The sequence below is a fragment of the Sinocyclocheilus grahami genome, unplaced genomic scaffold, assembly GCF_001515645.1.
Source record: "Sinocyclocheilus grahami isolate Dianchi unplaced genomic scaffold, SAMN03320097.WGS_v1.1 scaffold1369.1, whole genome shotgun sequence".
Classification (NCBI taxonomy): Eukaryota; Metazoa; Chordata; class Actinopteri; order Cypriniformes; family Cyprinidae; genus Sinocyclocheilus; species Sinocyclocheilus grahami.
The window spans coordinates 47,057-63,519 of record NW_015506548.1 but is presented as its reverse complement, the minus strand read 5'-3'; the positions used below and the strand labels follow the sequence as shown (position 1 = coordinate 63,519).

The following is a 16,463-nucleotide window of genomic DNA, read 5'->3' as shown; positions in this document are numbered from 1 at the left end:
GTACAAAATCCACCCAAAGTGAATCCAAGATTTTTTTTACGCAATATACACTTATCTAGTTATCATACTTTATAATCACCAAGCTATTGCTTAAATATTGTCAATACATATTTTTCTACTTGAGCTATAAAATATTCATGTCAGAAAACATACAGCACACAGCAGTGTCTTATACAAAGAGCCACTTCCCTTTCACTGGCAGGTTTTTTTTTCTTTTTATGTCAGCAGCAGAAAAAACATCAGAAATATTTACGGTCAAATATTTTAACATATGTATCCATTCTCATACGCATATTAAAACCTGAGAAAGACATGCATTACAAGAGCTTGTGCTTTAGGATCTACGGTTCAGTCTGTTAGCGAAACATGATACTACTATTGCTTATGTCCAAAATCTGCTGGAGAGATGGATCAAATCAAGAGACTTTAAGGCTACACAGGCTAGAAACACAAATCATAAAATATAAAGCCATTGTTCTGTTTTTTGTCTATTTCGGTGCAACAATTTTTAAGTGTGTAGAAAATATTCCAGGTACAGAGTGTTTCGTATGGCAGGAAAACCGCTTATTTCACCGGAAATAAGAGTCATGTGCAGTATCGGTGTGTTTCTACTGTAAAACACAATGCCGTATTGGCAGATTGATATTTGGGGGATCGAAGCTAAATAACCTGACGCGCAAAAATCGTGAAATATAATGAACGTACAGCAGCTACGCTAGAATGTACCAAAACACGACCTGCATTCAGACATTTAAAGCCCCTCTTATGAAGTACCGATACGTAAAGAAAAGTAAAGGAAATCTGCTACTCATGGGGAAAAATAAGCATCACTTTAAATCCCGATTGAAAATACAGCATACAATGGCCGGCTGTAATCGAAAGTTAAAGCCAGATGGGCACAAGACAAGCAGCTATAATCACAACTCACTCCTCGCTACTGAAAACACATTCGGCTCGGTTCAGAGCGACGAGACGAGCGGACGACGTTCGCAAAGCCGAGAGTGCAAAAACAGGAGAGACATGCAAAACAATTCCAGTCCATTGAACAGTTTGCCTACGAGCTCACAGCTGAAATTGCATTAATGGAATGTAACCAAGAAAACTACAGCACCACATACTAGCACGCCCTCAGAGCTTGTTTTGACACGTATGCCCCTTAAAAGTACAACCGCATGCAAAGCACTCCCATTAAAGTATAGCACAATGAGGTATTTATACACACGTTATGCTGACGCAAATAAATAAACCGACCGATTACATTGCGATACTAGTTCATAACTTAAATACGCACCCATAGTAGGTAAAGTTAGTCATAAATTATGATTGTTAAATACTTAAGGCATTTCGACGCACAATATAACGAGTAAACTATAAAACGCAGACGGACGATGAGAAAAGATCGCGCGGCGGACGCTCACTGACACGAAAGATCGAAAACAAGATGGCCTCCAAGCAGCTGAACGCTTGAATTCTGGAGAAGTTCCCGAAAGCAAAGTCAAGAAGGTTATTTCGTCGAACACACTACGAAGACATCTGAAATGCTACGAAAAAACAGTCACGTATACTTAAAGTGGTCAGTGAGGCAACAACTATCGCTACGCAAAGAAACTGCGCTGTTAAAAAGTCTGTTCCCTTGTTTTGTTTGTTTGTTTTTTCGTTTATTCTCTTTTTGGATGGAGTGCACGATACGCAAGGAAACTGAGTGCAAATGCAAAAGCAGGGAAAGAGAAACAATCACACGACCCCATCAGAAAGTGAGTGCATTTACAAAAATAACCACTAGCTACATTAAGACGACAATAAATAACTTGCTTGTTTGTTTTTTCCAGCATTGCAGCTACTTATGTCGAGAAGCTGTCCCAGCCTGGGATCAAACGAGGAAGAGTGATAATGAAGTACAGCTTAGAAAAGTTATGTTTGGTTTCTATAAAACAAATGGCTTTACTCCCTTGTCATGTCCTCTAGAAATGGCAGCAAACAGATTTCATGCACATTATGACTTTACAGATGCTGCTTTACGACCACGCGTCACAGGGCGAATGGAAACACAGAGTTATGCCGTTACTATTCAACGTGTGCTTGTGCTACAGGCATTAAGGTACATATTTCACTCGTGGTGACTTCGGAGACACATCGAGAACACAGTGTCTTCAGGATTAGTAGAGTATCGCGCGGGAAACATCCTCATGCACGTCGACCTCTCGTCAGAAGAACCCCGGCCTCTCGCTTCAACATGCATTTGGTGGTGGATACGTTTCTAAGCGTCGGAGGCGTCACGAGCACAAAATGCGGACTGTCACGGTTCATATCAAGCTTGGCCTTACGGTTACATACGGACGTCAAGCATCACCTCCGATAATCACAGACACGACGACGGAGCTTATTTAAACACAGGGTCATTGTTCTACTCTTACGCTTCTCTCATTCGCCAATGACTTTGATTCCCGTTGTTTTGTTTTGTATTCACAAATGATTCATTCAACTACGTTTAAAGTTCATGACCAACCACGTGTAATGTGTCGGACTTTGTGGCGTTCATGCTGTAATGCTTCATCCGTGACCTACTGAACACTGAGAACATTTGGTTGGTCTTCATTTGAGATCATTCAGAGACGTTCGGAGCGGCATTTGCCGTCCTAAACACGCACACATGCAGAGCACTTTGACTGAAACCATCTTCATCGACAGACTCGTTCTTCTCCATGTGCTGGACTCTGTCTTCAGCGCTTTCCGTCTTCCCCGTTCTACATCGTCAGTTGGCTCAGAAGGCAAAGGTCAGAGGTGAGAGGTGATGGAGATGACACACATTTGGCAAAGTGCCCACGAGGGGACGAAGAAAGACGACAGGACTTTTAGCTAGTGCTACATGAGACATCAGCTATCGGGGGACAACTGCGTCTCAATGTCTACCCTGCAGATGGGACACTTCTTATTGGTTGCCAGCCACTGGTCAACACAAGCCTGATGGAAGAGGTGCATGCAGGGTAATCTCCTGGGGAGAGAAAAACAGAATTTGTTGAAAGATAAGGCCACTATTTACATCGTTGAGTGAGTTATGAGTAGAGCCTCAAAGTACCTGACGTCCTCTCCGTCTTCAAGCATCGAGAGGCATATTGTGCATTTCTCATCCGTGTCGAGCTCCTCTTCATCCATGCCGATCTTCAGCTCTAGAGGTCTCCTCTACAAATCACACCATCAGTTATTAGTCTTTTAGCACATCCAGAAGAAACGTACACTTCATAAATGACAGGTTCAACCAGGAGTCAAGAGTAAAACAGTCACATATGTGACCTTGGAGCACAAAACCAGTCATAAGGGTCAATTTTTCAAAATTGAGATTTATACATACAGCTGATTAAATAAGCTTTCCATTGATGTATGGTTTCTGATGTATGATAATCTGGAATCTGAGGGTGCAAAAAAATTTAAATCTAAATATTGAGAAAATCATCTTTAAAGTTGTTCAAATTAAGTTCTTAGCAATGCATATTACTAATCAAAAATTAAGTTTTGATATATTTACGGTAGGACATTTACAAAATATCTTCATGGAACATGATCTTTACTTAATATCCTAATGATTTTTGGCATAAAAGAGAAATGTATAATTGTGACCCATACAATGTATTGTTGGCTATTGCTACAAATATCCCCCAGCGACTTAACACTGCTTTTGTGCTGCAGGGTCACATACTAAAAATGAATAAAAGGTCAGGTAATTCTCCAGCAACTTTCACCTTACAACCCCACATAATATGCATTTTAAAATGGCGTAGGTTTGTTCAAAGTGTTGATTTTTGGTGAATTGCATGGAAACACATGGAGGCTCAATTTGACCCCAATACCACTGCAGGGATCGACACTAAGGATTTTTTTCTACTGGCTCTGAATTTTTACTTGCCCTGCCAACATTTTCACTGGCCCTGCCACGAAAAAATAAAATAGTTGCTGTTATCATTGTTTATGATTATGTTATCTTCTATTCTAATAAATAAGCTTATATGACACCAATATTTTAGATACCAATTTAATTTTACAATTCTCTATTTCAATTTCGATACCACAGCAAAAAATCACTGGCCAAAAATATAAAATTTAAACATTATTAAAGACAAGTGACAGCCAGTAAATAAGAACAAATGAACAATAGCACAATTAAATATAGGCCTATAGCACAAAGATAGAAATTAAATGATGCTTTGGGTTATGTTTGAAGATGTTCAGGTACATAAATGGAAAAGTCACATATAAAATAAATAACATTTGCATATTCTTCACTCTGTGTTGCACCTTGATTTTTCATAGCCATTTGAAATTAGAGGCAAGCACTGCATTTTAATCATGAATTGATCAACAACAACAAAAAAATACATGTGCAATATTTTATTTTATACTGTATAATTTCTAAATCTGAAGCAAAAACAGAATGACCTGACTTTATAAATGGAAAAGTCACATATAAAATAAATAACATTTGCATATTCTTCACTCTGTGTTGCACCTTGATTTTTCATAGCCATTTGAAATTAGAGGCAAGCACTGCATTTTAATCATGAATTGATCAACAACAACAAAAAAAATACGTGTGCAATATTTTATTTTATACTGTATAATTTCAAAATCTGAAGCAAAAACAGAATGACCTGACTTTAGCTTTGTGAAATTATGCTACAGAAAACATCTGTATGAAAAAGAAACAGCAGACGAGCTGAATGAGATGCAGATTCACTCTCTGCCAGCAGGCGGCGCTCATGGAACAACAGTAATACAGCGTTTCCTTGGTTACCGCTGTAAACACAGCAGCGCTGCGCGTATTAACACTAATTTAAATGCTTTAATGAAAACAAAACGCCATTTCTGAAAACACTCAGAAACACATTCATATAAAATTCAATGTTTGGATTTTCTTATTATATTTTCGCACATCGTGAACCGTGATCTTGTTCTGCCTGCTACAGTATTTTCTCTTCATTGTGTCCATCTTCAGCATCTCTGACCTCTGTTGACGGCCGTTTACAGACTAAGTATATAATAATAATGTAATATTTCCAAACAAATGGCATTTGGGAAAATGATTGCAGTGCAGTTTGTGTGCAAGCACGGAACAGAAGATAGTCTGTTGTACTGAATGCGCGAGTACTGAATGTAGTCTTTCGCGCACAAATGCTTTTTAATCACTTTAATAACATTTCGCGACGACGCTGCTGTGGCCCGATCGGGCAAGTGACGAATCCGTCTACTGTCCCGAACGTCTTTCACGCTGGCGCCGTCTTTATTGTCGAGCCCTGCACTGATGTAACCAAAATTTGTACAGCCTTTCCAAAACACAACTATGTGTCGAATCTTTGCATGCAAACTCATGACCAATGACAAAATTCATGATCATTGAGAAAAACTCACAAAATTTCAAGAAGTAGTTTCAAGTAATTAACCCCAACACAACAGGAGGATAAGGAATATAATTATGCAAGGATGTAACCAAATGTTGACCCACAACAGTCTTGACAGGCAACGTAGGTGGAGCTTTTTTTAAAGGCCATTATACAGCTGTGGTTTTACCTTTTTATACTTGGCTTATGGAACAGTGATACAGCGTTTCCTTGGTTACCGCTGTAATCACAGCAACGCTTATGGAACAGTGATACAGCGTTTCCTTGGTTACCGCTGTAATCACAGCAACGCTTATGGAACAGTGATACAGCGTTTCCTTGGTTACCGCTGTAATCACAGCAACGCTTATGGAATGTAAACACAGCGTTTCCTTGGTTACCGCTGTAAACACAGCAGCGCTGCGCGTATTAACACTAATTTAAATGCATTAATGAAAACAAAACGCCATTTCTGAAAACACTCAGAAACACATTCATATAAAATTCAATGTTTGGATTTTCTTATTATATTTTCGCACATCGTGAACCGTGATCTTGTTCTGCCTGCTACAGTATTTTCTCCTCATTGTGTCCGTCTTCAGCATCTCTGACCTCTGTTGACGGCCGTTTACAGACTAAGTATATAATAATAACGTAATATTTCCAAACAAATGGCATTTGGGAAAATGATTGCAGTGCAGTTTGTGTGCAAGCACGGAACAGAAGATAGTCTGTTGTACTGAATGCGCGAGTACTGAATGTAGTCTTTCGCGCACAAATGCTTTTTAATCACTTTAATAACATTTCGCGACGACGCTGCTGTGGCCCGATCGGGCAAGTGACGAATCCGTCTACTGTCCCGAACGTCTTTCACGCTGGCGCCGGGCCATCAGGCAGTCTTTATTGTCGAGCCCTGCATTGATGTAACCAAAATTTGTACAGCCTTTCCAAAACACAACTATGTGTCGAATCTTTGCATGCAAACTCATGACCAATGACAAAATTCATGATCATTGAGAAAAACTCACAAAATTTCAAGAAGTAGTTTCAAGTAATTAACCCCAACACAACAGGAGGATAAGGAATATAATTATGCAAGGATGTAACCAAATGTTGACCCACAACAGTCTTGACAGGCAACGTAGGTGGAGCTTTTTTTAAAGGCCATTATACAGCTGTGGTTTTACCTTTTTATACTTGTGAGGAAAGGTAAACCTCTCGATGGTGGTCTGCACAGCCCCTCTGTTCACATTGCCCAGTCTGTCCTCCAACTGCAGGAGCTCCTGGAATCAAAACCACATACACGATGACACGAGATGATGATTAACTGTGAAGCAGAAGATGTGCAATAAACCAAGTGTGACGGTACCTCGTAACTCTCCCGCACAGCAGACGCATGGCGAGACGGACTGAGGCTTTGGAGAGCCAGCAGATGTAACTGAGGATATGGGTAGTTTCTGATCTCATGGACAACCTGTGAAGGACAGCATTAATCAACATACAACATCAATGAAGCAGAATACTTTTGCACTTTAAGAAGAGATAAATTGCTTAAACAGTGGGACTAGCAACACCAAGGTCATTGGTTTGATGAATGCATGAACTGGTCAGTTACTTTAGATAAACACATGAAAACATGAATGCTTGCAGCAGTGTTGGGGAACTTTTACTTTTAAAAGTAAAGCATTACAATATTGCATTACTCCCTAAAAGAGTAACTAATTACGTTACGTTTTATGGAAAGGTAATGCGTTTCCTTACTTTTGAGTTACTTTTTAAATCTGGGCATGGCTTGCTAGTTTGTTTTTAATATTAAAAAGTTATTTTACAAATGTAAAAGTGAAATGAATACGCCTCAGGCTGAAGGAAATGTAAATTCACGTCTGTACAGTAGAGGGCGCAGCTCAAACAAATCGCATGACGAATATGACACAGGAGAAGAAAGTTCAACACTATTCAGCAATAACACAAATGTAACAAATGTGTCATTTTTGCTTCGTATGGTTGAAGGGGATCATCGAAGGTCAGTAGCAAAGACATTAGTTAATAAAATGGGATTTAATACATAAATGACATTTAATTATTGCAGGTTTGCATTTGACTGTTTTTATTCATTTTGAGGAACACTGAATGTGTTTGTGTGCAGGTGAGATGAGTAAATGCATGTTTATGTTTAGTCTAGAACTACAGTAAGATCATGTTCACACAGTGCGCACAACGCTTCTGCACTAGGGCTGGGCGACACTGCAAATTTTGGCCAAGTAAATTCAGGGCCAGTATCACTGATACTGATACTGATACTGATACTTCTTCCTTTTAAAAACATGCATTTAAATGACCAATTACACTTTGAAAATGAACAATAACTAATGTTGATATGTCTAAAATAGCTGTGGATATTCTTTGCCTTTCTGAAAGGAGTTTACAAGCAGAGGAGCCCAGAATATGAAAGCAATGCGGAAAGTTTCATGTTACGCATTTTCCTCCCATAGAATGAAAAACTTAACGTGGCTTAGTGCATTAAGAAAGTAATATTTAAAGGCCAAACTCGGTGTACTGATGATGCAAACTGTATGCAGGCAAGCAGCCGAGGATATGAACGCAAAGTGCATGCATGTGAAGTGTTTTCCTCTAATAGAAAACCATTATTAAAAAAGCTTAACATGGCTGGTTGAAGACAGTGATACTGTATAAAAAGCCCAAATTCAGTAAATTGAATGGGTCTAGCTTCCAGTCTCATTTAAGCCATTTTTAGCTGTACAAAACAGCTCGCTTTGCTGCATTTTTCCGCTGTCACCATGGCAACACAAGAGCTGTCAGTCAAGACATAGGAAACAAAGTAACTGGATTCGCTTATTTGAAAAAGTAACTCAGATATTTCCTTCTAAATGAAAAAGTAATGTGTTACTTTACTTAAAGTAATCTGATTATGTAAGTTGCGTTACTTGTAATGAATTACTACCCCCAACACTGGATTGCAGTGGGTACAAAGGCTCAGACTGACCACTTGTGCCGAGGTGGTGTTCCTGGGGAAGTGGTGCAGTCGTGGAGAGGTCAGGTAATGCTGATAATGTTGAGTGAGGGGAGAGACGTGGTACTGCGACAGGCATGGAGCCACACTAAGATCCCTGAACACAAACATAGAAACGATGTCAGACGGTCAAAGCCAAACCAAACCAAAGTCACTGAATACAGACGTACCAGTCTGTTCCTTCGGCAAGGTAGCGCGGCTGCTGCGGCACCGGCGCCGCTGGGGGAATGTGAATGGATGGAGGGTATTCATACGGCGGCCGCAGCGTCTGCGGATGGGGAAGGGTTCGGTCTGGAGCATGTCTGCTGGGAAAAATCACAACCAAAGTATTAGAGACCGAGTCAGCTGGATGAATGCCTGAACCGATTATAATAATGTACCAGAAAAACTAATATTTTACCAGTTTGGATATGAAAATAACCACTAATGAATTCTTCTCAGTAAGACATGGAAGATGCATTAAGACACTACAGGTGAATAGGGTTAAAAATTAAACTAATAGATATCACCACACCAGTTGATTGATTACATTAGGAATTGCAAATGTTTCTGTATTGCAAGTTTTCAAAAAAATGTTGTTTAAATATGCACTAATTTGCATACATTTCCAGAATAGAAATGTATGATTGATGAAATGAATGTTTGATTTTGTTGTCATATTAGAGTTAAAGGTTGGATTTTCACTCCATAATTCAGAAAATACAGCCAAAAGACTGTATTTGACTGTACAATGTTTTTAGGAATGAAAGATAACCTGGTGAATGATAAATGAGCAAACCCCTCTGTAAAGCCCTTCAGAATATAAATAGGAATTAAACTTTAAAATTTGGTGTAAGTGCTGCTGAAGTGGAGAAAAGGCTTTAAAGAGTGCAATGAAATAAACACTTAAAAGTGTATTTTGGAGGCATTCTTTCCACTAGTCTGAAGCAACACGGCAAAAAATGATTTTCTTACTTAGTATTTGTGTCTTGTGTTCTAGTATAAATATCTAAACATTCTTGAATCAAGATGCATTTACTTGAGTAAAGCTATTTAAAATATTAAGCCTTGTTTTCTAAAAAAAATAAATAAATAATCTAAATTTTGTTAGTTTTTGCTTAAAACGAGCAAAGATATCTGCCAATGGGGTAAGACAAATAATCTTAATTCAAAGGCAAAACAAGATTATTTTTCTTGCCCCATTGGCAGATATTTTTGCTCGTTTTAAGCAAAAACTAACACTTTTTTTTTTATTTATTTTTTTACAGAAAACAAGATATATCTTAAGTCATTTTACTTGTACAGTAAATTCATCCTGATTCAAGAATTTTTAGAACACTAAGTAAGAGAATCATTTTTATGCAGTGAATACATTATGAAAAGCCAAATAACCCAAATTCTCAAAACCAGTGAATGAAAAAACAATGTTTTTGCTTGTAGTATCTTGCCTCAAGAACATAATTGAACTTTCAAATGAAGTTCACGAAGACACTAATCATTCATTATGAGTGTACTTAAGGAGCACCATCCCAGTGGCAATTCTGGCATCCCTCTACGTAGTACCACAAACCTTGGGTTCGAGCCTCCTTTGAGGACAGCAAACCAAGCTCGTTTACCATTAACTATGGTCTTAAGACTGGCTGGGCAGGCGAACTTGTGAAGTATAGTTGATTATGAGTTGAAAAGCTGTCATACCTGGGCTGTGGAAGTATCCTCCTGTGCTGGGCCTCCAGGATCTGCTGCTGGATGAGGTATTGCTGGTGTAAAGCCTGAGGTAGGAAGGGTGGGGCCGGGATGTCCTGGAACGGTGGTGCTGGTATGTGGTTGAGGGGTGGATGTAACGCCGCGGCTGGCTGGTGCGCGGGGCCGAGGTGATGGCTCATTCCCGTCTGAGATTGTCCTGGATGGGGCATTGGGAAATCAACAGGGATTTGGGCCTGGGGGCCTACGTGGAAATGCCGGCAAGAGGTAGCATGACTGTGCTGATGCCTGCTAAAATGAGATCCTGCAACAACAACGACATCAGAGCGAATTATGAATGGGATTAAAACGCTGCTGGATGCTGGCCTTCCTCCTTTCCTGAAGAAATCAATCATCAGCAGTGGGGTGTGATGGGAATGAAGAGTGAAGGTGAGCGAATTGTGTTTGTGTTAATATTTTGGTTTGGGATGCTATTATTCTCACAGTTAGTGTTTAGGATTGGGAATCAAACTTATTATCGGATTAGACGGTGTGAACAGGTAACTGAAGTCAGTGCCGTTCACCAATTAATGTAAATATCAAGACTTGCAACTAGTTCAACCTCTCACATTTCGCGGTTCAATTTTGTCCGTTTTCTTCTATCCAAACACTTTGTCATTCTACAACAATACAATCCCCCAATTAGTTTTTTTAATCTTAAATAGTCATATTTACAATAACATGATGCACAAGTCTAGTTCACGTTGAATATATCAACTGGTTATGAGTCATGTGGCCAGTTGCATAAACACTTGTCTTAACTAGCTGTTAACCAAGCCAGTTTTACCTTTCAGGTTCAAATTAGACAAGTCTACCTTTTTAAGTAACTGATCAGTAAGCGATGAGTCCCACATATCAAAACGTTTCAGTCCTATGACCTTCATCAGGCATAAGTAACTGATCTTTAAAAATTACAACCAGTCCTGGAGAAAGGTTTGATGACTATCTTAGTTAGATAAAAGTTTATGCAACAGGTCACTGAACTTTTCAGGTATCGCTCTCATTGTAGAATCGTTGCTCTTTTGGAAACCAAACTGTGTGGTTTCCAACTGGTTCCCAAACCAATAAAGCACAAACCTAAAGATAAAGATTACATTGGTAATGTTACAAAGCATTAAAACAAATATAGACCACTAACCCTAGACCTAGCATTGGTAGAACATCCTGATGGATCCATCAATGACTTTTCTTAAGTCTCAACTTTTCTTGACTGATTTGTGATTGAGTTGCCCAATGAAATTGGCTGTTTAGCCGTTTTTTGGGGGAAATAATCATGCATATATCAACCGTATTCTACAGCTGTGAACAGAAGTGTCTCCTCACCTCGGCCCAGCAGATGTGAACGGTCTAGTTATTTAGCGACTACCAAAAGCAGACTGAGAGATGGAGATCAGCTGAAGGAATCCACAGCTGCTTTAGGTTCTCAGCCAAATGCCTGAGCGAACAGTAAACGTCTCAGTGCTCTGGATTTAGACTGAAGCTGCTGTGTTTTCATGCGAGCTGTTAGCCCGTCACGCATTATCAATGAAGGGATTTGCGTTTTCTAATGACAGAACTTTGGATACGTGTGTGGGAACTATTTTCCAAAGCAATATCCATGTGCTGGCAAAACAAATCTCAAAGCCAATGACATCTCAATGGACATGAAGTAGGACATCTTCCTGAATCAACAGCCTCTGTTGGTTCTGGAACAACAATCATAGTCCAGACCTCATCCATTGCCCACTCCTGAAGAGTTAAGAATGAGTCTGAAATCTGTTTGGTTGATAGGAATGTTGTTCTAGGACTGACTCGTTACCCTTAGGAACATATTTACTGTGATTTATCCAAGAGGAGTGATTAACCCTTCAACTCTAAACATTCAATTTGGTCCATAGAGGCAAAATAACATCAGAAGCAGCAGAAATCACAGTTTGGTGCAGGGGCAAGACATGCAGTTAGCATGCTTTATTATGAACTGACATGTGAACATTAATTTATAGAGCAATAATTGCATGTCCTGGCATGACTAGGCTATAACGCCTGCTGCAAAAGGCTAACTTTACATCAAATAGGCTGCATAGAAGTTAAATGTCCTTCCTTCAGAAGTACTACTGATGTTTCACGGTGTATTAATAATGAAAGACGGGTGAATGTTTGAAAGATGGATTGAGACCGAGTTTGTGGTGTTGTGATGGAGTTATCTGCTAAGACAACAAATGAATGTGGAAATGAATCAATGCACCACTTTATGGGTTTGAGAACACTTCACTATCATAGTAGAAATGGGAAAAAATGAGACACAGAAAAGCAGAATTACCCATCTCTCCACTCTACTTTCTGCTGGCAGACACGCACAGACTTCAGAATGAAGGAATCGAAAACACACAAGCCTAAATCACCAGACGAAATCATGTAGAATGTGTCATCATGGGACGTGCCCATCGCTCGCTGTGTGTTAGTGAGAAAAGATTCAATCACAGAGATGAAATGTGTGGACACACCAGAGAAAGGCCACGTTTACATTGCATCCGGATCGTTTACAGTGAGAAGACTTAAAGGTGCTACGGTTATCGTGAACGCACGCTGCACCTTTAAGTGCCTCGGGGATGAGCGTAAATGACCACAGATCAACTCATTGAGATCTCATGATGAAAAAAGCGAGGAAATCAGTCTATCGGTCACAGCAGAGGGAGGAGGTGGGGGGAGACAATAAATGGAAATCAGCAAGAAGCACACTGGAGGTTAGGAAAAATACTATATTCTTTATTGAGAGATATTAGTATATGTGGATTTGTGTCATAATGATAATAAGTCCATGCAACAAATAAAACAACATTGATCAATAGCAAGGCCCACCATGCTCAGTACAGGGTTAACAGAACAAAAGCAACATCCAATGAGCAGATGCATTGGCTACAGCACGTTACAGTACAGAAAGATTACATTGGAGTCTATTTGATGTAGAATCTAAATAATGTGATTCATGCACTGAAGTCTAGAACCAGAACAAAAGGTAGAGAGACCACAACCAAACAATAGACATTTGCATTGCTCTAATAGAGGATCTCGAGTAGCAGTGCAGGAAATCAACATCCCTGCCAAATGGATGGATTTTGGACGCAATTGGAGCCAATCGTCAGCTAGTTGGCGTGTTACTCATTTGGGTGGTTTTCCTGAATGATCGTGTAAGTGTTCTGAAGAAATCAGAAGTGCGATGAATGGAGCGCACGTTATGCATGTGACAGCTGAAGGTTCTGCATCCAAATGCATCCATTTTACAGGAATTTACAAACATGTTGACTACCAAAGCTGGATGGGACACACACCAGTCACTCTTCTAGAGCCACGGATGTGGGTTAAACTACAGCACGTGACACACACACAGTAGTTTATGCTCTAAACGTGTTAGGCTCTGGTTTTAGTGCGTGTTTGTTCTCGGGAAGGGAGCAGATCTGAGATGTTTGTCGTCTTCTGATGGAAAGAGGAAATGAGGAGGGATCAGAACACAGATGATCATTAAAACACAGTGATCTGATAATGCAGAATGTAGATTTCAGCCTCCACAGACTACGAGACAGGAGATAAGAACAGAAATAATGCACATGAAATCAAAACCATGAGACAGGAAGATCAGAAATCAAAAAAAGCTTCATGAAATCAAGTGATGGAGGTAAAGTCAGTGTGTTGTTTTTCCCTCTTTAGATAATTGCTCAAAAATAATTAATGCTTTTAGACACATCAGCTTTTGTTTGATGAACTGCAGGTACTTTCTGAGGCTGGCACAACCCGTGCCATTCATAAATTAGCATTACAAGACTCTAGTTAATAACTGATGTGTTGATGTTTTATTTGTTGTTCGTTGAGCTCAGGCCTTAAATAGCATCTTAAGCTTTCTGATGTAAAACCAAACCTCAACAAATAACATACAGCGCTCAAATGCACGATAAAACGAAATGCACGATAAAACGAATATCCTTCATAGGACCTGCAGCAGCATATAGAGCAGTCGTGGGGTTTAATAATCATGCATTAACACGCAAAGGCCCTTAGATGTGATCTGATCGTGAAATAATGCGTTATAAATACCTCTATTTCTCACTGAGCCAAAGACAGGAAGAACCAAATATCCGACATGAACTAACACCATCCTTCAGATCTTCTTTTTGATGAATACAGAGGAATAAATAATGTACATTCAGCGGGATCACATGCAGTCAGTCGCCGCGAGGACAAAGAACAGCGGCGGCGGCGTTCGATTCGCCAACAAATCGTTCTGTTGAATCGGTTCTTCTTAGTGATTCGATCGAACCGAGTCGCGAAGCATGTACCTGTAAGGAAGGATTCGATCGAATCCGTGAATCGCGTTTTAAACAGATTCGAGCGAACCGAGTGAATCAAAATGACCAAAGCTCGACCTGCACATAAATCTGACCGCTAGAGGCGGACAAAATGCTTATGATGATTAGTTGAATATCAATAACTACACCACAGTTGATCTGGCAGAGCTTTAATTGCAGCAAAAAAAATAATTATTTACAGTACCATGTTTCATTGGTTCACTAGCACAGCTGCCAATGAATTAAAAAAAAATCAGGAAACAGAACATATTTTTGTATGTGATGCATACAAAGTTACATATAAAGCTATTAAAGGCAAACAATTGTTATTCAAGTGCTTGGATATTTACAGCTTGTGGTCTTACCATTTGCATTAAAAATAACAATAAAAATGAAAAACAAAACCCACAAAGATAATTTAATTCATTTTGCATTAAACATCATAATACAACCATTTGTTTATATATATATATATATACAGTGGGTACGGAAAGTATTCAGACCCCCTTAAAAGGGTCTGAATACTTAGGACCATGTGATATTTCAGTTTTTCTTTTTTAATAAATCTGCAAAAATGTCAACAATTCTGTGTTTTTCTGTCAATATGGGGTGCTGTGTGTACATTAATGGGGAAAAAAATGTACTTAAATGATTTTAGCAAATGGCTGCAATATAACAAAGAGTGAAAAATTTAAGGGGGTCTGAATACTTTCCGTACCCACTGTATATATATATACAATAACAAATTAATAAAATATACCAAAGAATTTATTGAATTCAATGTTATGAGACACTTTGGTTTTTCATTTTTGGCTCATACCTACTTTCCTTTTTCTTTTGACAATTTGATACAAAAAAAAAAAACTTTAAACAACTTTAAATCATAAAATAGTGTCTTAGAGACAAGTGGACAAGCCATTGGTTGTAACAGTCTTCATTTCACATTTAAAAACAACCTGAAATAAGACATTTACACTTGCATATGTTGGTTACTAATATTATCAGATAGAAATGTTGGATTGTTTGATGGATAGGGATGCATACGCTCTTAAAAAAAAAAAAAAGATGCCATAGATGAACCATTTTTGGTCCCCAAAGAACCTTTCAGTGAACCATCTTTTCTTAACGCGAAGAACACTTTAATAATCTGAAAAATCGTTTTCCACTATAATGCAATGGAAAAGGTCCCATGCATGTTAAAGATTCTTCATGAAACCATCGTTTCCAGTGAAGAAGCTTTATTTGCATCTGTTTTAAGTGTGTTGAAAGATCCGTGTCATGCCAAAATCAAGTGGGAACACAGCCGTCTGGATTCCTGAAAGCCCAGTAGGACCTAAAACGCACTGCGGAAAAAGTTTAACATTTAGTGGCATGATGGGAATGTTTTTCTTTTATGTTCTTGTACCGCATAATTCCCAATGATATTCATGATTCACTGACACGGAGCAGGAACCTTTAGTTGAATAAATAACCCTATGAGATCTGTAAGGAAAGAGAAATACATTTTTACACTGGCGAGTGTATATACGTGACCCTGGACCACAAAACCAGTCATAAGGGTCCGTTTGAAATTGAGATAAGCTTTGCATTGATGTATGGTTTGTTAGGATCGGACAATATTTGAAAATCTGGAATCTGAGGGTGCAAAAAAATCTAAATATTGAGAAAATCATCTTTAAAGTTGTTCAAATGAAGTTCTTAGCAATGCATATTACTAATCAAACATTAAGTTTTGATATATTTACGGTAGGAGATTTACTAAATATCTTCATGGAACATGATCTTTACTTAATATCCTAATGATTTTTGGCATAAAAGAGAAATGTATAATTGTGACCCATACAATGTATTGTTGGCTATTGCTACAAATATCCCCCAGCGACTCAACACTGCTTTTGTGCTCCAGGGACACATATACAGTCACTGCAGAGCGAATATTGTTGCACTGCCGCTGTATTTATCATGATGACATTTTATTCTTCTCTACTGCTGTGCATTATGAAAAATGACATTTTCCCCCCAGTA

At 38.9% G+C, this 16,463-nt stretch overlaps 1 protein-coding gene across 5 annotated transcripts; it reads right to left on the bottom strand.

The window, feature by feature from the left end:
• Positions 1 to 1,866: 1,866 nt before the first annotated feature.
• LOC107569673 (RING finger protein 165-like) lies at positions 1,867 to 14,377 on the bottom strand. 5 transcript variants are annotated; one of them, XM_016255803.1, is made up of 8 exons: positions 14,188 to 14,377; positions 10,075 to 10,384; positions 8,571 to 8,705; positions 8,374 to 8,497; positions 6,739 to 6,843; positions 6,557 to 6,652; positions 3,077 to 3,180; positions 1,867 to 2,992 (listed from the first exon to the last, which is right to left on the bottom strand). In XM_016255803.1, exons 1-8 carry the CDS (start codon positions 14,246 to 14,248, stop codon positions 2,875 to 2,877), a joined length of 1,053 nt encoding a protein of 350 aa, XP_016111289.1. In that variant the 5' UTR covers positions 14,249 to 14,377; the 3' UTR covers positions 1,867 to 2,874. The 5 variants fall into 5 exon arrangements, 3 of the variants coding, with proteins under 3 accessions (XP_016111289.1, XP_016111287.1, XP_016111288.1); XM_016255801.1 differs by lacking the exon at positions 14,188 to 14,377 and having other exon boundaries at positions 10,075 to 10,956; XM_016255802.1 differs by lacking the exon at positions 14,188 to 14,377 and having other exon boundaries at positions 8,571 to 8,702; positions 10,075 to 10,956.
• Positions 14,378 to 16,463: the final 2,086 nt, after the last annotated feature.